Below are 22,979 nucleotides of genomic sequence, written 5' to 3' on the forward strand. Positions count from 1 at the left end.
TCTGCAGTGTGTTGGGTTCTTTCCGGGTGGTGCGTCTTGAGGGCCTGAGGATCCAGTGGCCAGGTTGTGAATCCCCCCTCTCCCAGCTGAAGTGAAACCTAGATGGAGCAATCACGTGCAGGCAGGTTTTCACCGGCCTGGGTTTTCACAGCCCACGGGGGGTGACCCAGACCTGCCTTTCCTGACATGCTCTGAGCCATTTCCTCATAGCGTGCTAAGAGCACCAAGCAGCGGCGAATATAGGGCAGGGCAAGCGGGGTGGCTGTCGCAGGCCCCGCACTTCAATAGGCCCCGTGCACGCACTCCTACCTGTCAGCTGTGGCCGTGGCGCATGCACGAAATTGTGCTGCCCTGGGCCCCGCAAAACTCTCATCTGCCCCTGGTGCCAAGTATCATGCCCTGTTCTGTGTGGCTCCTCAGCTGCCATCCTTACTTTCCCCCAGACAGGCAACAGTGACCTCTGACTTGGAGTGCCTGGGCTGAGGGGATTATTTTTCAGAGGTGCCGACTGTGATGGGGTGAGGTCACAGAAGACCCCGGTGGATTGTTCCCGGATGTGCTGATCATGCCACTACCGCCCGCCGCCTTGTTCTCCCCACCACCCTGTCCTGCTGGGGCAGATCCTCTGGTCTCCCCCAGACAAAGCACAGAGTTGGAGCTACTGCTCCCCTGAAGCGCAACACAGACGCTGGACCAGTTGAGCTCTGGGAGGATGCCATTCTAGGGCTAAGCACCCAGAAACCAACCCCCCAAAAGTGCTCAAATTCCCAAATAAATCCATCTTTCTCGTTCAGGCAGGCCCCCTTTATCAATGAAAGAGAGATGCATCCCTGGTTGCTCCCCCCCCCAGGTGGTAATTATTTATGCTGGGTTTGATAGTAAAACAAGTGCTTTTTATTAAGCACAATAGGGTTTAAGTGGTTGCAAGTAAAAACAGATCAAAGTTAGATACAAAATTGAAATGAAAACACAGAGCTCATTCTAACAGACTAAAACTTACTGCAACCATATTTTTACTTAAAGAGCTATTCTTGTTTTAGCCTTAATCTTCCGCTCAGAGACTCTTGTACCCTGATCCAGGTATCCAGCCCTCTTTTTGTGTATGCCACCATGCCAGCCAAAGCCCTGGTAACTTCCCCTTGCTTAAATAGTCTTTCCAATGGGGCTAGAATCCTTTGTTCTCTATTCCACCTTTCATGGAAAATTACCTGGTCAAAATGGAATCCCAGTGTCAGGTGATATGATCACGTCTTGTCTAATCACCTTTGGACTTACAGAACAACAAGGCTGTTTACAAGTTACAGTAAAACTCCAATAGTCCGGCATCCAATTGTACGGCACTCCTGATAGTCCGTCATCAAAATGGCAAGAGCCTAGTGAGTGAGCTTCGGCAAAAAACGAGTCACAAGGCAGTAGCGGCAGCAGCTGAACTGAGCAAAAAGGGTTAAAAAAACTAAAACATCACAGTATACTGTATACAGTATGTACAATAAAAAGGGTTAAGAACACTTTATATACAGTATATAATGTATACAGTGTATATATATAAAACCATCTTATAGTACCTCCTGATAGTCCGGCATATCCGATAATCCAGCACCACCTAGGTCCCAAAGGTTCTGGATTATCGGAAGTCTACTGTAAATTGATCACCCAGTTGTTAAGGCTTGGGGGTGGGGAGGACAGTAATAGCTCTCATTAGCACACTGGAAACTTTGAACAGTCCCATACTTCATATTTCTAACTTTACATACAAGACTGATATATGTACCAAAATAGGATATACAGATCCAGCAGCCTAACATTAAAATTGATAGGTTACGTGAGCTACATTGTCCAAAGCATCTCTTGAGTTGTGCATATTTGTATTCAGAAGCCAATTTCATAGAGCAGGAAGGGGAACCGTCATACTGAGTGTCCCGGCCCCGTGGATTTGGATGGGAAATGCAGCGGCTCAACCCTTCTGAAAATGGGGGTGCCTATAGATGTTTGAAAGGCTGCTTTAGAGTTTCTTGGTTTTCCCCATTTCTCTGCTGGGGGATTTCTCCCTTTGTTGGTATTCTGGGCCTGCGAGGTGCTGTGGGCTTCTCAGGTGGGAGGGAATGAGGGCAAAACCCGAGGCTGCAGCAGGCCTGAAGTTTGCAGTCAAGCTGCCTGCAAGGCAGAGAATGTCAAGAGCCTGCCATGTATGCAACAGAATGGACAGCTGACCTGCAACTGGCTGGTAGCCCTCATTTGTAAATGTTGTCCCTGTCTGGTTTTGCCCTGCATCGCTGTGGGAGCTCTGTTGTAGAACCCTCTAAGAGCTGAGCCCCATCCGAGGACTCCCAACTTGTACAGCTTCTGGGCCTAGTGGCTGAATGCATACAAATGCCACTTATTCTGCGGAGAGGAATTCTGACCCAGCGTGGCCCTGAACCTTGCTGGGTGGCAGCTCTGAGAGCTTGTGTCATAATCCTCCTAGAACTAGAGCTTCCTTAAGGGTAAAGAATGTGAGCGTGGCTGCTGCATCACAAGTATCATGGGGATGCAAGGAAGGCACATGTTCTGGGGGATGCTAATCATTAGAGCACTATCACTTCCTGCCCAGTTTGCTGTACTGCCTTTAGATTTTAATCACCTCATTTCTGTCCCTGATAGCACCTCTGCTTGTGGCTGGCTGCAGCCGGTTGGATTCTCCAGTGGTAGGTGGCTTTCTCAGGTGGGTGAGCAGCCCTGCCCTGTAGTAAGTATGGGACTCCCTTTCAATCCAGGAGACTTTGGGTCTCATCTCAGCTCTGGGACCTATGCAAGTCTCTGTCCCTGCCCGGCATCTGTTTAGATTGTAAACCCAGCTGGACAGGAACTGTTTCATGCATTGTGTTTTGTAAGGTACCTAGCACACTGAGCTGTGTTCTCAGTTGGCGCCTTGCTACTGTCGCTCCTAAGGGAAAGGTGTAATTTGTGCACTTATCAGTTCTCTTGATTTGTCTGGCCTGTCGTGCAAGGTAGAGGAGTGGAGGTGAGGAAAAGATAAAACTTTCTATTAATATTAACGCTTATCATGGGCAGCTTGCCCCACTTTGCACTTTAGCAGGATTCTTTAATAATACACCCAGGGCTGTTGCCACCCTGCCAGTCAGCCTTGGGAAGAGACTTTCTTTTTTTAGAAGGGGGGGGGGGGGGAGAGTAGCTAAAACACATGACAACAGCCCCTCTGTCCTGGACCAACATTCCTGGCTGCAGTGGTATAACCTCTCTGCCTAAGGGGTCTCAGCCATGAGGCTTCAGTCCTTGTCTTTGCTGTGATGTTGCCCCTGCTGGGCTCTCATGGCTAATCTAGTTAAAAGCAGGGACTGTCCGTTTTAGCAGCAGTGACTGCAAATGTTCTCTCACTCTAGTGGGGTTAGGTTGATGTGGTTTGTGGGGGAAAGCTGGGGTGCGTGCATTGCCCATGGTAGGCCCTGCTCTGTCTCTGAAGAGAAGAGCAGGACCAGTTCCAGTGGTAGCTGGAGAGTCAAGCCCCGTCTGTGCCTTGGTACCCTGCTACCTCCTCTGGGCCAGAGCTGCAGCAGCTGTGGCCCTTGGTGGGGGTCTCCACCCCCAGCCCTGCTGCAGGATGCGATATCACTGGCTGATGCACCTCCCATTGGGACACAGCAGACCGGTGGCGGGGGGGAGCTAATCAGGGACAGTTCGTACCTTCCCCCTCCCCTTAACAGAGGCCCCGAAGCTGCTGAGTGTCGCTCAAGGGCCCCCCTGCTCCATCCTTCCCCTCCAGCGCAGGACTAGGAGCTCCCGCCACTGGCTCGGGTCCCAACACGTGTCTTTCCACGGGGACTCCATCTCCCAGCATGCGCTACGCCCCATGAGCGCGCGACGCGGCCCCGGCCCTACCGCATGGGCTGCTGGGAGCCGTAGTCCTTTGCGGGGTCCTCAGTTTCCGAGTTGAGAACAGCTGCCGCCGCGGCGCCCCGTGCAGTGATTGGTTGCTGGGCCGCTCGGGCTTGGCGCGGAGCCACGCGATTGGCGGAGCCATCGGGCGGAGGAGCCAATGGGGGCGCGTGGGCGGGGCTGGTTCGGGCGGGTGGCGCGAAATGAGCGAGAGCGAGAGCGCTGCGGCTGAGAGCGCGGTGCGGGGTGAGAGGCGCTCGGTACGGGACGGGCTTGGGGTGCCTGGTTTCAGGGGTGTGGGTGGGGCTGGGTTTGGGGTGCCTGGTTTCAAGGGTGCGGATAGGGCTGGGTTTGGGGTGTGGTTGGGTTGGATTTGGGGTGCCTGGTTTCAAGGGTGCGGGTGGGGCTGGGTTTGGGGTGCCTGGTTTCAAGGGTGCGGATAGGGCTGGGTTTGGGGGTGTGGGTGGGTTGGGTTTGGGGTGCCTGGTTTCAAGGGTGCGGGTGGGGCTGGGTTTGGGGTGCCTGGTTTCAGGGGTGTGGATGGGGCTGGGTTTGGGGGTGCCGGTTTTGAGGGGCACAGGGCAGGGAGGCTAATCACGGGGAGCGCAGCTCTTGGCCAAGTCTCCCGGCTGCAGCCCGCTACTGTCCCAGGTGTGGGGGAGCAGTTACAGCGCCCGGGGAGGCTCGGGGCGTTCTTGTCTAGCTCCCCCCTTGCTGGCCCTGCATTGTGAAGGGGCCCAGAGCTCACCCTGGGGAAGTGATCATCCTGAAGCTGCGCACTTCTGCACCTGACTTGTGTCCGTCTCCAGAGGCATCTACGTGGCAGCCATGCCCAGCACCAGATCCCAGACCCAGGCTGCGATTGACTTCCCCCGGAGGAAACATCCCAGGACGCCTGGCGGACCCCCTGGGGATTGCAAAGATGCCCCATCGATCTCATCCCAGGAGAAGGTCCTGCCACTGAGCCCCCGCAAGCGCCTAGGTGAGATACTGCTGGGGTACTTACTCCTTCCCCCCCCCCCATCTCTGGTGGGACTGAACCCTAATAAGAGTTCAGGGTTCCTGGCTCCCAGCTCTACATTTGGCGCTCTCAGTTCCTACAGGCATTACCAGGCTGTGTTACCCCTGCACCTGCGACAGCAGGCCTTTCTTTTCCATCTGAAAAAAGGACGGATTGTGATTGCCAAATGCCTGAGAACTTGGTTCTTGGGTAGCAAATAGCTACCTGGGTAGTCAAGGGTGGACCCATGGGCTAGGCCCAGTTCTCTGGGGATAGAAATGTTACATCTCCTCCTGTCCAGAATCCAAAGACTTGTCAGCACTAGAAAGTTTTGCCCCTTTTACCTATGCCGGTATCGTTTCAGAGGGGTAGCCATGTGAGTCTGTAACTGGAAAAAAAAACAATGAATAGTTCTACAGCACCTTCGAGACTAACAAAAAACGTAGACGGGATCATGAGCTTTCGTGGGCACAACCCATTTCTTCACATGAATAGAGTTAAGGGATCCAAGGTACAAATAAATAGCAGACACAGAGGGGATGGGGAGGGAAAGAGATGAAAACAATGGGGGGGAAATATTGTCAATTAGAGTGTTGGTATATGTTGGTTTAACTGGAATGATGTAAGCCTTCTAATGTGGATGCAGCTATCCTGGTACAACTGCATCTTCACGTAGGCTGTAAGAGCTTAGACCTGTATAACTATGACTGTAAAATAGCAGTATCTTAACATAAGAACGGCCGTACTGGGTCAGACCAAAGGTCCATCTAGCCCAGTGTCCTGTCTGCTGACAGTGGCCAGCACCAGGTGCCCCAGAGAGGGTGGACCGAAGACAATGATCAAGCGATTTGTCTCCTGCCATCCCTCTCCAGCCTCTGACAAACAAAGGCCAAGGACACCATTTTATCCCCTAATAGCCTTCTTTAATGCATAATTGTGTTGAGGAAACTTTTATTTCCAGCTCCCTCTCTCCTCCACATCCCTAAAAGTCTGTCAGTTGGAAACTGAGTGTAAATAAGGCAGTCCTGACCTGAATTTCTAGACAGCCTGGACCAATGGTCCACTCCGCTCATCACTGAAATTTTCTCTCTAGACTCCTAAGATTATTTTAGTGGGCGGATTAGGGGAGTGGGAATAGAACCCACAGGTACGGAGGTGGGACCTAGTAGTTGCTGCAGGGCAAAGAGATCAGAGAAGGGGAAGAGGAGGCCGTTCAGTGATGATTGTGACAAGTCACTGAAAGTTTAGTCACCGAATAAATGCTGTTACACTTTTGATCTGTGTCAGAATCCTGCTGAAGTTGGTCCTAAATGGAAACTTCTGCCCAGGGATTGCAATGAAAGAGTTAACACCTCCGTTAGAGCCAGCAGGCTTCTGTTGAGCTCTGAACACTATGGGAGGTTCCCCCTTCCTGAGGTCAGTGCAGGATTGTTTTATTGTCTTGCTTAGTCTAGTATGAAGGACCCCAACCAACAGATGAAACTGCTCCCCCAGGGAGGCTGGCCCACGGGTGGATAGGTCTGTTACAGGGAGATTTTGCTAATATTGGGCCTAAATTTCCCCTTTGGCCCATTAGTTGTGCTTAGCATCCCTGGGTGCCATTCTAAAATTCTTCTTTAGGGTTGACATCCTAACCTGGCTTCCAAAGTGTACCCTGACTCTGGAATAGATAGTTGGTCCCTTGGCAAGGCATCCGGTGGCCATTCCTTCCTCCAACCATTCATCTGGCCACTGGTGCCCATTGAAATAGGCGCTTCTCTCTTCTGCAGGTGGTGACAACCTGTGCAACGTTCCACAGTCACTGCCCTGCTCCCCGACGAAACAGAGCAAGAAGGAGAACGAGCTCCCGTCTGCCTCTCACAGGGGGCGATGCTTGTTCTTCAGCGAGCGGCCAGCTGCAGGGTCTCCGGGCAAGAGGAACGATGTGGTGCCGTTCCCACTCCACAAGTGGCAGGAAACCCCAAGAAGTTCCGAGCGTTCTCGTCTCAGCAAGAAAACTGGGTGCATGCAGCTGTTCAAGCAGGAAGGTAGGTATTGATGCAATGTGTGGAGATGAACAGGACCCCAAGGCAGCTCCGCAGCCTTCCTCTGATACCTCTCCCTCTCTGGTATAGGCACTTGTTACCAGCAGGCAAAGAGCGTTCTGCACACGGCTGTCCCCGACCAGCTTCTTGCCCGGGAGAAGGAGGCGGACACCATCCGGCAGTTCCTGAAAAAGCACGTCTGTCAGGAGAAACCTGGCAGTCTTTACGTCTCTGGTGCTCCGGGCACTGGAAAAACTGCTTGTCTGAGCAGAATCCTGCAGGACCTCCAGGTATGGCTGTGCTTGGAGGTTCAGATGCCTGTCTCACATGCTCTGTCCCGGATGCCAACGTCTCTGCTCTAGCTACAGCAGGGACATGCCTTCCTGCTATAAGCCCAGTGTACCCCCTGCCTTTGACAACATCTGATCCCCCTGAAATCTTTCTTGGGTGATGTTCTGTGTGATGGATTTTCCTGGGAAGCTTGAGGTGGCTTGGTGTATGCAAGGAAGAGAGAAAATCCTGGGGTGACCTTGCTTCTTAGCCCCTCTGCTTTTCTGGCTCATCACAAACACTTTGGCCTTAACACTTCATGTTTGGTTTAATCTGCCATCTCCGCTCAGCATTAGCACCTCTGATTACTGCACTGCAGTTTGAGCATAGTCTAGCTCCACGTAGGTGCAGAACAATCTGTGAACGCTCATTCTGCTCCCTGTCCTGTGGTGGTTCGTCAGGTTCAGGCTGTTCTGTGCAGTGCCTGTGGAGGGGGAATAATGGGAGGGCGCCTGGTGGGGAGTCTAGAAGCATGTGAAGAACGGGGTTTGAGAGCATTTCCTCAAGAGGAGGGGAAGATGCCATTGTGAGAATCAGAGTAGGAGAATGTCTGCACTAGATACGCGTCAGCTGCGCCGCTGTGCATCGACTTTTCCTACAGCAGTGGAAAGCTTTTGTCCATTCACATCTCCGAGAGGCAGTGGCAAGGTTGAGGGAAGAATTTTTCCCTTGACCTAGGACTGTTCTACAGACTGCTTGGTGCTGTCTTGAATTTCTCCTACCAGAGTGTGGCTAGCTTGAACTGAAGCTGTGGTTGCCCTAGAGCTTAAAGCAGTGCTAGTGGAAATGCTCTCAGCTAATGGGGAGAGCTCTCTTGTCATCTTAATTACTCCCACCCTTGAGAGCCACGGTAGCTGTGTTGGTGAGAGAGGCTCTCTCGTCGACCTAGTGCTGCCCTCACTGGCGTTTGGGTCAGTGTGACTTACGTTGCTGTGGGGGAGGGGTTGGTGGCTCACACCCCTGAGTGATGTGACCTGTACGAGTCTAAGTTCTGGCGTGTGCGTAGCCTGAGGTTTAGGTGTAGCCTAGGCCTGAGGCTAAGGGACATAAGGGAGAGCAGAAAAGAGACAGATGCGACACCTTGCAAGTGAAGGAGGGAGGTATGAATTTGCTGTACTAATGCAGGGGTTCAGTAGGGGGGACTGGTACACTGGGAAAGGGAGATGGCTGCTAGGCCAGTCTCCGCTCTGGACAGCCTAGCAAAGCCTGGATCAGCTGTGTTGCATTGTCCTGTGCTCCAGAGCGCTGATCTGCGTAGCTCACCCGAGCCTTGCTCTGGTGCAGGAGAGGGGGTGCGGTGGGATCTGAGCTGTGGCTCGCTGGCTCTAACTCTCCCTGTTTTTCCTGTGTCAGAATGATCTCCCTGGCAGTAAAACCATTGTCCTGAACTGCATGTCCCTCAGCAGCTCTCAGGCCGTATTCCCAGCCATAGCGGAGCAGTTGGGCCAGCAGGGGGCATCCAAGGTAGCTGGGAGAGACTTGGTGAGGAAGCTGGAGAAGCAGCTGACGGCTGAGGAGACCCCCATGACGTGAGTACCTGCCCTGTGTGCCGGGGGCACTGAAATTCTCCCCAAGTGTTGAGTTGCTCAGTGCTTCGGGGCAGAGGCTGGGCCCAGGGAGTAGCTGTGTTTCCAGCCAGGAATCTCCTAGTAATTGCAGCGCGTTAACGGCCAGAAGGGGGAGCTAGTCTGTGCCTCTTCCCACCCAGGTGCTGAAGGCTTGATTTTTCCAGAGGCACAGAGCCCCCCCAGCTGCAGTGAAAATCTGGGTGCACTGTAGTTGCTTGGCACCTTGGGAAAAGCAGGCCCTGATGCCGTTACTAAGCACAGGCTGTGTCGGGAAGGGGTGAGACCCACCTCTGCTAGATACTGGCACAGACAGGGGAGTGCCCTGCCATGCCGGCTGATGAGCCCCCATGCCTGCAGGGCAAAGTCGGAGTACTGAGCGGGGCCCTTTTTCCTGCCTTTACGTAGCGTGCTGATGCTGGATGAGATGGACCAGCTGGACAGCAAAGGACAGGATGTGCTCTACACCGTGTTTGAGTGGCCCTGGCTTGCTGGCTCCAGGCTTATCCTCATCGGTGAGTCTCGATGTAGGGACCACGCTTTGGCCTGGAGCTGCTGAAATGCCCTGTGGCTGCTGTAGCTCCAGGGGAGCTCTATGAGTGGGTGGCATAGATCCACCCTCCCTCGGGGTGCCCTGGCGTTTTCCTCTTGGAGAAAGCAGGGGATGATTCTAAAGCTGTGTGCAGATGTGGTCTCCTCACCTCTAAAAAGATATTTTGGCCTTGGAAACGGTTCAGAAAAGGGCAACTAAAATGATGAGGGGTTTGGAACGGGTCCCATACAAGGAGAGGTTAAAGCGACTGGGACTTTTCAGTTTAGAAAAGAGGAGACTGAGGGGGGATATGATAGAGGTCTATAAAATCATGAGTGGCGTGGAGAGGGCCGATAAAGAAAAGTTATTTATTAGTTCCCATAATAGAAGAACTAGAGGACACCAAATGAAATTAATGGGTAGCAGGTTTAAAACTAATAAAAGAAAGTTCTTCACATAGCGTGTAGTCAACCTGTGGAACTCCTTGCCAGAGGAGGCGGTGAAGGCTAGGACTACAACAGAGTTTAAAGAGAAGCTAGATAATTTCATGGAGGTTAGGTCCATAAAAGGCTACTAGCCAGGGGATAAAATAGTGTCCTTGGCCTCTGTTTGTCAGAGGCTGGAGAGGGATGGCAGGAGACAAATCGCTTGATCGTTGTCTTCGGTCCACCCTCTCTGGGGCACCTGGTGCTGGCCACTGTCGGTAGACAGGCTACTGGGCTGGATGGACCTTTGGTCTGACCCAGTACAGCCGTTCTTATGTTCTTATGTAAAGCTGGCTTCTGCCCACAGAAATCAGCCCAGTTACTGCAGTGCACCTGTCACCTGCTGGGTGCCTTAAGAACTGCCCTTGCTTACGCCAGGTTGCATGATGGATGCGCTGCCCCCTCACCCTGCAGCGGAGCCTTGCACATGATGCTCTGACCTGGGCTTTGGAAGATCCCTCCCCTGCTTCCCGGTTAGCCCCGTCTGCCATTTTCAGCCTCAATGTGCTTTGCAGGAGTGGCCAACGCCCTGGACCTCACAGATCGGATCCTGGCCAGGCTACAGGCCCGACCCAAGTGCAAACCCCAGCTGCTAAACTTCCCGCCGTACACAAAGGAGCAGATTGCTGCCATCCTGCAAGAGCGGCTGAAGCAGGTGAGAAGCCAGGGGCCGAGTCCAAGGTCTCTGTGAGCCAGACAGCTGAGATCTGGAACCGCGCGAGCTTCTTTCTGGGGCTGTCTTGAAGAAACTTGATAGTTGCAGCAGGCTGATATTGCTTATTCACTGCTGCACAGCGCTTTTCTGCCATGGGCAAGATGGCTCTGCTCTGTCTGCCACGCCCCACTGAGCTGGTGGCAGAAGGAACTGCTGGTGACTTTCCACAAGCAGGTCAGCCAGCGGCCCTGGCTCCTGCCCTGTTGTGGCCACCCCATGGCCTTGGGAGGGAGCAAAGTCCAGGCTGTTGAGAATCCCATTTTCAGTGATAGAAATGTAGCCGTGTTAGTCTGGGGTAGTTGAAGCAAAATGCAGGACAATGTAGCACTTTAAAGACTAACAAGATGGTTTATTAGATGATGAGCTTTCGTGGGCCAGACCCACTTCCTCAGATGCCATTTTCAGTGGCATCCCTGTATCCTCCCAGACAGACTCTAGGGGGTGGAGGTGAGAACACACTGCACCATTCTCAGTTATGTGCTTTGCCTTCCCAAGACAGGTGGGAGAACTTCTCAGCTACAGTGGGGTGTGAGACAACCCACATGCATCCAGATGGGCTATTTTCTCTCTGAACCATCTGAGGCTTCTGCAGCGGAGACCTGCCCATAACTGCCCTGTGCTCCGTTTCCTCGGCAGGTGTCTGGCAACCAGGTCCTGGACAGCACTGCTATCCAGTTCTGTGCACGGAAAGTCTCTGCCGTTTCGGGAGACGCTCGCAAGGCCCTGGACGTATGCAGGTAAATGCTGCGGCCTCGCCCCGTCGCCTCCTGAGGCAGGCTTCTTACCCGATGTCATTGAAGCGAGCGTGACTTAAGGCTCCATTATGCCACTGCTTCCCCGGCCTCGGAAGGAAGGCTTGAATCGCTGCGGGAGCGCTGCCTCCTGACCACGTTAATGTCTGAGACGTTCGCAGTCCATTACCTATGGAGGGTGAAGCAACAGTGCTGCTGCCAGCCCTCCCTGCTGTGACTAGAGATTGGTTAATTACATTTATATTGCAGAAGGCCCCATTAGCAGCATTCAAGCAGGTTTCTTTATGAAGCTGAACCAGTTTCTTTCAGATTTTTTTTTTTTCTCCCCTTTCTTCTTTCCTGGGGCTGTCTTCCTCCTCCGGTTTCATTACAGGCGGAACTTTGCGTTTTGGGGACACTTCCTTTGCCGGAGTACGTCCCTTTCAGAAACGGGTGCTTGTCAAGCCCATGCTAGAGACTGTCCTGCTGGCTGGGGCGTCTGTGCTAGCACAGGGACACGTGCCATCCTGAGCTGGGAGTGTAACAGGAGCAGGGCCGGAGGCTGTATTCAGGAAGACACCAACCACCCATTTGGGCCCTGGAAGTTGGGCTGGGAAGGACTTAAGGAAAATGTGCCCTGGAAACATCTTGTGAATGCTGTAAAAGTCCGGCTGCTCCCCCTGCCCAGATCTGGACCTTCCCGTGCTATGCTAGGCACCCAGACGCCGCCACCTTTTGCCAGTCATGCAAGGTTCTCTTGCTTCCTGTTATGGCCCACTTCTTAACATCGAATGATTTCCTGATTGCTGCCTCGTCCATCAGTTACCCTGCAGCAACTAGGGGACTTCGTCTCATTAGGGCCATGTTTAGAGATGAAAACGAGCTCCTGTTAATGGGCTGTGTGCTGCTGTTTGCATCCCACCACTTCTGTACTCATGCTGGTTTAGCGCCGCTCCCTGGGCGCAGGGCTTATTACATACTGGCTGTGATACTGTCTGCCCAGGAGTTTGGGTCCAGCTTGGGGCAGGGATGCCTTAACAAGTGATCACAGCTGAAGGAGGGACACAGCAATCCCATATCTGTGTGAGCTAAACTGCTGCTCACAGGGAGCATCCCTGCATGGAGTCGAATGGTTCCTTAATAACAAGGCATCTGCTCTTCAGTGGGGCAGTCAGGGGGTCCAGGTGTGGGATGTGCCTAGGGGATAAGGACTTGACCTGAGTGCATGCAAACCCTTCATGTTCCAAGCTGCTGTGTTTTGGTGCAGCGGGCAAGGGCGCTGGTGTCAGGTCTGGGATGTTTAAGTGTTGGCAAGCCCCAGTCTAAAGTAACTTGCATAAATCTGTGTCCTAGGCGAGCCATTGAGATTGTGGAGTTGGACGTGAGAAGCCAGACTGTCCTCAAACCACTGCCTGGCTGTAAGTAGCTGCCGCCAGCCTGAGTCAGGAAGCTCTGCGCTCTTGGCTTTTATTTTTCTGTCAGTCTCCTCGACCTTAATTGTAGTCTTCCTTGCCAATGGCGTGTTTTGCGCATTACTGGAATGGAGCTCCCCAAGAGATTGCACAAATGCCTGGCACGCAAGGAGCCTTCCTTCCAGCTCTCTGGAAGCAGAAGCCCTGGATGTGAAGGTCACACCTGCTCTTGTCTCTGGGGCTGGCTTCCACTAGAATGCGAGCACTTACGAGTAGGTGCGAAATAGCAGCTTGCAAAAGGAGGAGGGGGGCGGAGTGGGCCGGAGTTCAGCTCAGGATAATTGCAAAGGAACCTTTCCAAGTGCAAGTTGTGCATGGGGGGAGGGGAGGGGTATTGGCATTAGCTTGTCCCTCCGCCTGTTCTCCAAAGGACTTCAGTCCTTCGATTCTTGGCTGCCACATGCAGGATGTGCTGTTCTTAGAGGCTAAAACAACCCCCGCTCTTGGGTCTTCGTCAGTATAGACAATATACCCCTCTCTCCTCCTGGTGCTTCAGACTATCATAAGATAAAGTCTGACTTAACAATCTGCTTTTCTTTGCAGCATTTTATGCCGCTGGCATTTTGCCTTGCACTGCCCTGACAGCGAAACTAGATGGATCAGTTTCACTTCCTGGTTCCCACGCACTGGCCAGGGCTGTAGGATTTGGGTTCCCAATGAGATGTGGGGCAGGAGGGATGGCTACATCCCACTCAAACCTGTGGTTCTGACAGCTCAGACTGGCTGCCTTTAGCCAGTAGCCAATACACTGTTTGCTGCCCTTTGTGTCATATGGTTTCCATATGGATCAACCCCCAGTTCCTCTGACTCCGCTTTGTCTGGCCTACAGGTAAATCACCCGCGACAGCTGCCTTGGTCTCCCCAGTTCCTAAGAAAGTGGAGCTCCTGCATATATCGCGGGTGATCTCAGAGGTGTATGGTGACAGGATGGCCCTGGGAAGCGGTGGAGCCAGTGACCAATTCCCTCTGCAACAGAAAATCCTGGTCTGCTCCCTGCTCCTGCTAGCCAGACAGCTGAAAGCCAAGGAGGTGACCCTGGGGAAGGTGAGTCCAGCTGTTGGCTTGTATGGCGCGACGGAAGCTGAGCTCTCTGCCTGTGCGCTTCCCTAATCCAGCAGCAGTAGGTTGGGGTCACGAATCCCTGTCCTTCCCCACCTCGCTGGGGGGGTGAAGTGGGCCAGTCTTGCCTGCTTTCTATCCACTCCGCAGGCAGATGCTTCGAGCAATGTTGACTCCCTCTAGAGGGGGAACTGGCTCGAACCGCAGGCCTGGAGATGTCAGTCCAGGGAGGGGAAGGATGCTGGAGGTTTGCTGGCACCTGTGCATAGCCCTCACCAGTGGCGTGTGGATAATGAGCGGTCCCTCTCTCCCTCCCAGCTGCACGAAGCCTACAGCAGAGTCTGCCGGCAGCAGCAGATGGCAGCAGTAGCCCAGTCCGAATGCCTCTCCCTTGCCACCCTCTTGGAATCCAGGGGCATCCTGACCCTGAAGAAGGCCAAGGAAGCCAGGCTCACAAAGGTATCCCCACAGCCCACACTGCTTTCTCCTCATGCACGGACTCCAAAAGGAGCTGAGGTGGGGGTGGCTGTGGCACGCTGCCTTGGAGAAGAGCACTGGAAAAGGCAGGGTTAGCTGGGGAGCCAGCAGGCTCAAGGAGAACCCGAAGGAGCTGTGGACAGCAGGGGAGGGCTGCCCTGACTTTTCCAGTGGGCTCCAGAACTAGAAGGGCTCCCCGTGCCAGTGGCTCTGTGGTTGGGACCTTTTTAATTCCTGGAGAATCTGACGCTGGCCACGCTCCATCTGCAGCCTGCCTCTGAAAGCACCAGTGCTTTGCTCCGGTAGCAAGCCAGGTGCCCCAGTACGTGAGGGGCGTGCAGGTGAACAGGTATTATTGGCCAGCCACATGGGTCGTTCCTAGGTCTTTGCTCCTGCGTCAGTGGACCCTGTAATATCCTGTGAGGGTTTCGGTGGCCTGGGCTGTGCTCATGGGCTACTCCTCACGTTGGGCTGGGCTGTGTCATAAGGGGCCTCGTGTCTCCTCCAGGTTTCACTGAAGATAGAGGAGAGGGATGTGGAACATGCCCTTAAGGACGGCGTCTTGGTTGGAAACATCCTGGCCGGGGGGCGGCTCTAGCCTCCTCTACCTGGATGCCTCTCTTCAAAAGGACGTGGCTGTCTCTGTAGCTCAGCGAAACAACGGCCTGGGCTCCGTTGTCCGCGGTAACCACCTTCGCTGAAGGTCACGCTGAGCCAGGCAGCGGAGCGTTGAAAAGGATGAATTTGATCTGCCCTCACGTCTCGGCATCTTCGAAAGCGGCCTCGTCTTTGTTTTTAGCTGTATATTTGTTTTTAAACGTGCCGCCGGCTGCGGTGGCTAACGCCCTGTGCCTGGGCCATAGCCCGCTTCACCCTCCTTGTGGTGGATTGCGAGTGGTTTGCGAACGGCTGCGGGCCCTATCCTGCTCTTCGTGCAGGGCTCCGGTCCTTCCTGGAGGCTGGCTGGCCGGCCTGCCCTCCTTTCCTCGCAACCTGCACGTACGCTGTCATGTTGCCGTTTTTAAACAGCTGGAGATCAAAGAGATGGTGCTCAGGCAGCAAGAGGCTGGAGAAACGAAACCATTAGCAGCATGAGCGGCTGCAGGAGGAAATGAGATGGCAGGCGCTGCACTCCCAGCCTGAGCGCCTTTGAAGTCTGGTTATTTCCGCGGAGCAGATGTCGCTCTTAGTGAGGCTTATTGTCTCTGGGGCTCGATCAGGGGTTCACATGAAGCCCTAAGATCTGTGTCTCTTACCTTGCAAGCAGTGGATCTATTTATTCCTATTTGTCGGTGGCATTCTGGAGGAGTTAGGCCTCCTCCGAAAGGCTGGGCTTCCTCTCCCCGTTCCTGCACGCTAGAACTGAACAGGACATCTGCCCTATGATGCCGCCTGGCCTGCGGTTCCTCACCTCCCTCTGCTTTGGGTTTCAATTGGATTCTACTCTTTGATTCTACCCTGCTTTTTATCCGGGAGGAGTAACCCTCTTGAGAGATGAGGATGCAGCTGCCCTTGAAGCAAGCTTCCTCCAGCAGGGGGCGCTCCTGTAGCACCGTGAACCCTGCGGCTCTTGCAGGGACCAAGTTTGCGGAAGTTGGAGGAAGCCGCCTTGCGTGTGTGAGGCCAGCCAGTGTGGGGATCCAGGGCCACCCCTTCTTCAATCTATTTTTAAATGAAAAAGTTGCCTTTCCGGGTTGAAAACGACTTGGGGGTCTGCACCAAGTGTGATCAGTTTTAATGACCCTTCTGTGAGAATGTAGCAAAGACTAAGATGTGGGCCAATGCAGTGAATGCTTGGCATCTGTTATGTCCTTAACTTCTCTCTCCTCCCATGGCTCCTAGGTTAGAGCTGCCCTTGGACGGCAGGAGGTCTGTTCCGAAAGGCAAGTGCAAGGACATACCTCCACTGCGAGGCAGACTCAGCTGTATTTACAGGTTGGGAACCTATGATGTAAATAGATATTAAAGTCCTCTCTCTCTCTGACGTGTGGTGCTCTCTGACCAGCTTGACAGGTCCTTCCGCCTATCTTCCCCTGCTGCAGAGACATGATTACATTCTCTGCAGCTCATGTAACAACGTTCAAATATCTAAAAGGTACTACAAGGGGTGGGCTTAAAATCGTGCAAGGGGGGTTGAGTTCGGACATTAGGAAGTTTTTCCTACCTGGCAGAGAGGTTAAGCCCTGGAATAAATTGCCTAGGGAGGTTATGGAATCTCCATCATTGATTTATAACGGCAGGTTGTCACAAGCCAGGGGGTGAACTCGGATTCTCCACACCCACCACCGAGAGGGGTGAGCTCCTGCCCCTTGCGTGGCCAATGCGGCATGTGGAATAATCTCTAAATAACGTCTCTAAAGCCTGCTATCTGTGCAGCTGCACAAGCAACCCAGCTTCCTGGCTATGGGAACTCATCTCGCCACGTGCTACAGCGCATGCGTGGCACGGCTGACTTAGTCTAGGCATTAGCCTTCGCTGTCCCAGGTGAACGCAGAGAGGGCAGGGGCCCAGAAGTTGAGTAAATGCAGGAGCCCTGTTCACCTGGCTCTGCTGTACTCCCCGCTCAGATTGCTGGGGGGGAGGGGCATACAGACAGCTACTTTCTCTTGTGGGGCTGGGCCCACCTAGCTGTCACCCCTGTGCACAAAGCCAGTGGTCAAAGAGTTAACGGGCTGCTGGGGAAGATGAGCTGTGACCTAATACGAGGCAGGCTCAAGAACAGATGGGAGCCTTGATTTAAATTCCATTTTGCTGGCTGCTGAACCCTTGAGAGAGTTGTTCCTCCAGCTACCGCCCGGGCTGGGTCCAGTGCCAGCCGGGCTGAACTATTAGCACATTTTCCAAGATGCTAGCAGGGAGAAGGGGTCAGCCAGAGCCTCTATCACGGATACAGCCTTGTGGGCTGCTATTTCCTTGCCCTCCACAGCGCCCAGGGCTGCTTTGCTGCGCTGGCAAGCTGAAAGCAGATTTATTTTTAACCACCCCTGCTGCAGCCTCCCAGTAGGATCAGAGACTCACTCCGCATCCTCTGCTGTCACGGCTGGTTGCTACCCAGGGCTAGAGAAGGCTCCAGCGCGCTTTCCCCTAGCGGGAAGGGTGCTTGCGGGACTCTGGGGCATGACTGCTCTCAGAAGAGGCAACAGCGCCTTACCACCTCCGATAGTTCCTGTCAGGCTGCACAGGGGGTGGTGCCCAGGTGCCATCAGATCTGTGTTGGCCTCATGGAGGGAATGGGGCCAGGATCAAACCCTTTGCATGGCGATTAAAGCCCAGTGTGATCTGGCCTTCAACAGGCAGGCTGCGATCCCCTTGAGCAAGGACTTTGCTGCTGTTATGCTTCAAGGCTAGAGCTAGGCTCTTCCAGAGCAGGCCTGCACCTGTCAGCTGCCCCTGGGAGCAAGACGCCACGCCTCCACTACCACCAACACAGCTGCCTCTTTGCTTGCTCGCTCTCCCCAGGGAAGGGCAGAGGCCTGGCACTCATAGGGGCTGGCCCCACAGTCCAGGGGCCAGGCTGCAAGGCCCTGTGCTGGGTTTGAAGCTACTCAGGGGAAAGGAACTGGGAGGCAGAGACTGTCTGGGGAGGAATACGGGGCTGCTCACCTGCTGCTTGCCCCCTGCCTTGGGCTGGCAAAGTGCAGAGGCAGGAATCCAGACTGGATCTAGGGCCCAGCCTCAGTCATGCCTCTCAGCAGGCCCTGCTGCTGCCTGTCTGGGTGCAAAGTGGTCCCAGCCATTTGAATCAATTGTCCTCAGGGGGCTCACATCCCTCTGCCAGCCAGAATCTGAGCTGTCCTGCTATGTGGCTGTGACGGTGCGCTGGGGTCCCCGTCTCCTGCACCCCCAAATGGCACGAACAGACTCCCCCAGCCAGTAGAATGGAGGTAGTTTATTGCTTCTCCAGGATATAGCACAGCACAGATGTCATCTGGTTACAGGAACTGGGGCTAAGAGGCCTCAGTGCCCCCCCCTTGAGATGGGGGAGTCCCAGCCCCCTCCCCAGCTCCTTCTCCCCTGCTTTCCAGACCTCTCGTCCAGCCCTGCCCCCAGCCAGGGCAGCCTTCCCCCTTCCTTTGTTTCTCCCCATGGGGGGGGGCTGGTCAGACCAGTTTGGAGCCACCTTTGCATAATGACTCCCCCCTTCCCTGCTGGGTCTTGCTACAGACAGCAGAGGTCGCCCCAGCAAGTTACCCCCACTACCTCACAGTGGCATAGCCCCTGTACTGCCGCTGGCTCGTGGAGAGGGGAGGCTCTGGCTGGGCAGGGCAGTGTGGGTTGGCCCTGCCACAGGAGGGATGCTCTAGAAAAGCAGCGAGTCTGGCCCTGTGGTTGGACTTGGTCCCGCCTTGGCCTGGAGCACAGAGCTGCTGGCCCCTTTTCTCCCAGACAATGGCTGGCTGTAGGCAAAGGCCAGATCTGCGGTGCCTACGCAGGGCCCTGGGCCTAGCTTCACACAGCAGCGGGCTGCGCCCTGGCACTAGACCTCCCTTTGTGTTTTACAGGCGCTAATTGGGTCTGAATCAGGCGAGGCTGCTTTGATCTCTCAGCCATTTCCCACAAAACCCTCATCAGCGATTTCTAATGAGGGGGCCCCACCATCTCCTCTAGGCCTCTTCCACCCCCCATCCCTGCTTGTTAGGCACCGGCCCTGCTTGGCAATGCCGCTGGGGGACAGGCACTCCAGCGTGACACCAGGCTGGGTGCCAGGGAGTGTCGAGGGGTGCCCCCTTCCGGCCTGGCCGCAGAGCACCCCTCTCCAGTGGGACTAGAACCCAGGCCCCTCGCAGGGTGCGGGCACAGCCTGTGCTACCTGCTGCCCTTTGGCCAGGGTTGGAATCCTGCTAACAATGCCCCTGAACCGGTTCAACCTGTCCGGTTGCGTCTGGAGAGTCCCAGGAGTCAGGGTGTTACTGCTGAGGCCTGGGGCCCAGTCCCATTTGGGTCATGACACTCTGAGTCCCACGCACCCTTCCTGCCCGCCTGGCGGCCGCACGCTGACTCTGTTCCGCCCCAGAGGTGGCTGCAGTACAGCAGCTGGCCCAAGATCCTTGTGCTTAGGGTGGAGCTGTGCAGCTTAGCAGCCTGGGCACCGGGAGCTGGCCTGCAGCAGTTTGCGGGATCGGTGGCGTGGTTGGCAGCGCGCTTTGGGCAGCGGAAGGAGCGAGAACCGCCCCCCCTCCCAGTGATGCCTTTGTCTGAGCAGGGCCACGGCCCCAAGCCGGGATGCGTGGCCTGCAGCTCCAGGGGATTCTCACCACCCTTTGGGCTGTCCTGTCCTTTCCGGCGGGTTTGATTCCTGGCAGCAGCATCCGCGGTGCTCCAGGACAATCGCCGGGCCAGTGAAGTGAGGGAAAGCACCGGGCCCCAGCCCAAGGGGAGGCCTTTGCTCCGTCCCTCCCAAGCACCTTGCCGCGCAGGGTCCAGGGTGGGGCGGCCGGGGGCTGGCTCGGAGCAGAAGCGTTTTAGGGAAACTTCCCTGCGAGTAGTTGTGGCATGAAACCCGCTGAAGGGCCAGTAAAACCCACCTCCCCCCTGCCCCCCCACACTTGGGGCAGCCAGCTTGGGAACATGCTGGGCCCCCAGGAGCCACCGCACGGGCGGAGAGGGGGCGGGAACGGGCTGGAAACAGGGGAAGAAGGGGGGGGGGTTGGTTTGGCTTCTTTAGCACCCAAAAGGCCCCGAGCCGGGTGGGGCCCAGGACTGCACGGGAGCCCCCCCCCCCCCCCCCGGTCCGCATGCACCGAGCGCGCTTGGCCGCAAGGCCCCCGCTGTGCTAGGGCGGCGCGGAGCCGGGCGGGCGCTAGGACCGGGCGCGGCCGGGCTCCTGTTGCAGCTGCAGACGGTGCTCACCCTCCCCCGGCAGCAGGGGAATCCTGGCTGCCGCTTTGCAGGGCTTCCCCCGGCCCCCGGCCCGGCCCCGCGCTCCGCCAGGTAAGAGCGGCCCCTGCCCCCTCCCGTGCAAATGCGCCACCAGATCCGCGCGGGCGGGGCGCCCTGCTGCGCCCCCCGGGGCACCCCCAGCCTGGCCGCGCTGGGGCAGCTGCTGCGGCGCCCCTGAGCCGTGCACGGGGGGGTTCGGACAGTGCCCCCCCAGGCTGGGTTTGTCCCTGGGGGGGCCTTGTCCCTGCCCCCCCCCCCCCCGGCGCGGTGCAGACTCCCTGGCGTGCAGCGAGTTGCAAAGTGCAGCCGCGGGGAAGGGGAAGTGGGCGAGGCTGGGGCGAGCCGGCGGCCGGGCTGGGAGGCGGCCCTGGCTCCCCGTGGGGAAGGGCTTCGGGGGGGAGCGGACCCGCCGAGGGCCCGGGCAGAGCGGGGCCTGGCTGCCGAGCCGGAGCACGAGCTGCTGGGAACTTTCCCCAAGTCCTGGGTCTCTCCAGGCCTGTGCCCAGCCCTGCGTGGGGCTGCGGGGGAGACATGAAAGGCAGGGACAGAGCCCTGGAGCCGAGGGATGTTAGTCACAGCTGGATCTGCCCCCCCCCCGGCCCCCCCCCATGCCCTGTCTGGGCAGCTGAGCTTCCTGCTCCGAGCTGAGCCCAGCGCTGGGGCCACTTGCATCAGTCTCGCCAATGCGTGTAAAGACCCGCCTGCCCCCACTCCCAGAGGTGGCTGCATTTCGGCCAGTGACTCCTTGTGTGAGCTGGGGGAGGGGGGTTTCTCTCTGTGCCTCAGTTTCCCCAGTTTAATGGAGGATGTTTGCTGCAAAATCTGGAAGGCTTGACCTGGGAAGTGGGTAGTTCTACGGGGGGGGGGGGGGGAATTTTCCCATTCGTTCAAAGAGCCCAAATAGGTTTTTCTGGGCAAGAAAAGGGATCAAACCCGCCTGGAAGAAAACTGCCCCGATCTGTGTGCCAAGGCCTCAGTGCGCTGCCCCCGGCCGGGGAGCCAGGCCGGCCCCGATCCTGCCGGGGTGGTGCCCGCGCAGGCCTGGTGTGCAGCAGGGAGCAGCTCCGTGCCTTGCTCGCTGTCGGGTGTTGTGGAATCCAGCGCTGGGCCGGGAAGCTGGCAGATTCCGATGGCGGCGGCCGGGCTCTGACCATGGAGCAAGTAGAAGGGGGCTGGTGAGACGCGGCCAGGGCCAGTTTTCGGGGTCCCCGGCACAGACGCCCAGCGGGGGGGAGTCGGGCCGCAGGCTCTGGTCTGTGTCAGAGGACGTCTGGCCAGGGAACGAGACTGACTGACTGTTTGCTAGTTGCATGGCTGCTGCTCCCAGGGCTGGGGGTCTGCTTGTGGCCCAAGCCCTTGGCAAGGGGCGGATGAGTTTGTCCCCTGCCAGGTTTTACAAAGGGAGGGGGCATTGCTTCTGTGTTCCGCATGGGGAAACTGAGGCAGGGGGCAGCGTGGACTTGCCTCAGATTACGCAGCCAGTCCCTGAAGGGACTGGAAACAGCCCAGGAGTCCTGACTCCAGTTGCATCCTGTCCAGCAGCCACCGGTGTGTTTCTCTGGCCCATGTCTACCCGCCGCAGCCCCCCGGCCTGCCGACAGGACTGGGGATCCGCTAGCACCTGCTCTGAAGGGATCTGTGCCCTGGGCGCCCTGCCAGGAGTTACCAGCTGCTGTGCGCGCACCTGGGGCTGGGTCTCAGAGAGGCCTGGGCTGGGCTGGGCAGCCAGCTGAGGCAGGTGGGGGGCTGTGCCCGGAGGTGGGGGGGCTGGGTGCCTGCTGCCATCTCTGCCCTGTGATGCCCACCTGAGGACAGACTTCTCACGCCCCAGGGACCAGGCCTCGGGTCGGGGTGCAGCACTGGGTGCGGCTGGGGAGCACCTGGAGGTCCCCCCCATTTGGTGGGGGGAGGTTGCTGTGCTTGACGTGCAGCCTCCCAGCTCCCTGGCTGTCAGTTGTGGGATCTCCCCCCCCCCCCCCCGCTCCCGTGTAATTATCTCGCGGCTCCGCAGGCTGCCGAGCGAATGTAGGTCATGCAGATGGGTGAGTCCTGCATTTCCATCAATTAGAGCGTGCAGGGGGACGGGGAGGCGTGCCACAGCCGCCCGGTGCGCCGAGGGGGGCTCAGGGCTGGCACCGGCCAATGCTTCTCGCCCACCCAAGGCTCCGACCCCATCTCTCCCTCCTGCGGCAGGGCTGGCTGGCTGGGGAGCCTGGGGGTAGCACGCAATGCGGGGGACCCCACCCAGCCATCTGGGGGCTAGCACCCTCCATGGGCTGACAGGACTGGGGTGGGGGTGCTGGCCACAGCTCAACAGCCCCCTCCTGGCTGGGCTAAGTACGAAGGGGGGGTTTGATCAGTTTTCGGGGTGGGGCAGGAGCATCTTCTGCCAAGACTTTAATTTGATCAGAGCTGGGAATGAGGATGCCAGCCAGTTTCAGGGGAGGAGGGCAGTGGGGGTCTAGTGGTTAGAGGGGGCTGGGAGCCAGGACTCTTCAGCCAGTGGCTCCTTGTGTGAGCTGGGGGTTCTCTTTTTGCCCCTTTCTGTGCCTCAGTTTCCCCAGCTGTTTAATGGGCAATTGGGAGAACGGCTTTGAGATCCTTGGCGAGGCTGCTAGAGGGAGTGCCATCTGTCTGGCAGGGTCGATCTGCCTGGCTGCCACCCCTCCCCATAGCAGCATAGGGGCCTGGTCTGGAAGCACAAACCTGCCAACAGCCTGCAAGGGGGGTCTCCTGAAAGTGCCCCCTGGCTCTGTCCCAGCATACCCAGTCCTGGTGCCCCTCGGTCCCGACCTGCAACCCCTGCTTCTCTTTCTTCCCCCTCAACCCTCTGGTA

The 22,979-nt window shown here is 56.5% G+C and overlaps 2 protein-coding genes across 3 annotated transcripts in view; both read left to right on the forward strand.

Moving 5' to 3' along the window:
* The first annotated feature begins 3,713 nt into the window (after window positions 1–3,713).
* CDC6 (cell division cycle 6) lies at window positions 3,714–16,247 on the forward strand. Of its 2 annotated transcripts, none has more exons than XM_075911540.2 (12): window positions 3,714–4,133; window positions 4,683–4,855; window positions 6,643–6,900; window positions 6,988–7,187; window positions 8,581–8,756; window positions 9,201–9,307; window positions 10,325–10,464; window positions 11,161–11,261; window positions 12,609–12,673; window positions 13,557–13,771; window positions 14,105–14,245; window positions 14,772–16,247. In XM_075911540.2, exons 2-12 carry the CDS (start codon window positions 4,702–4,704, stop codon window positions 14,859–14,861), a joined length of 1,647 nt encoding a protein of 548 aa, XP_075767655.2. In that variant the 5' UTR covers window positions 3,714–4,133; window positions 4,683–4,701; the 3' UTR covers window positions 14,862–16,247. The 2 variants fall into 2 exon arrangements, with proteins under 2 accessions (XP_075767655.2, XP_075767654.2); XM_075911539.2 differs by having other exon boundaries at window positions 3,715–4,119.
* A 3,846-nt stretch (window positions 16,248–20,093) lies between these two features.
* The window catches only part of RARA (retinoic acid receptor alpha), a 64,707-nt gene continuing 61,821 nt past the window's right edge, over window positions 20,094–22,979 (forward strand). The window contains exon 1 of the mRNA XM_075911574.2: window positions 20,094–20,194. The gene's annotated coding sequence lies outside the window, so the exon portion shown is untranslated. The remainder of the gene's footprint in view (window positions 20,195–22,979) is intronic.

The sequence above is a fragment of the Pelodiscus sinensis genome, chromosome 29 (genome assembly GCF_052426305.1).
Source record: "Pelodiscus sinensis isolate ZL-2025 chromosome 29, ASM5242630v1, whole genome shotgun sequence".
NCBI lineage: Eukaryota > Metazoa > Chordata > Testudines > Trionychidae > Pelodiscus > Pelodiscus sinensis.

Bases quoted from the DNA above. Each gene is read 5' to 3' on its own strand.
- CDC6 (XM_075911540.2), top strand. From the start codon at position 4,702: ATGCCCAGCACCAGATCCCAGACCCAGGCTGCGATTGACTTCCCCCGG. The intron at 7,188-8,580 runs GTATGGCTGTGC...TTCCTGTGTCAG, and splicing joins GAATCCTGCAGGACCTCCAG to AATGATCTCCCTGGCAGTAA. The intron at 11,262-12,608 runs GTAAATGCTGCG...TCTGTGTCCTAG, and splicing joins AAGGCCCTGGACGTATGCAG to GCGAGCCATTGAGATTGTGG.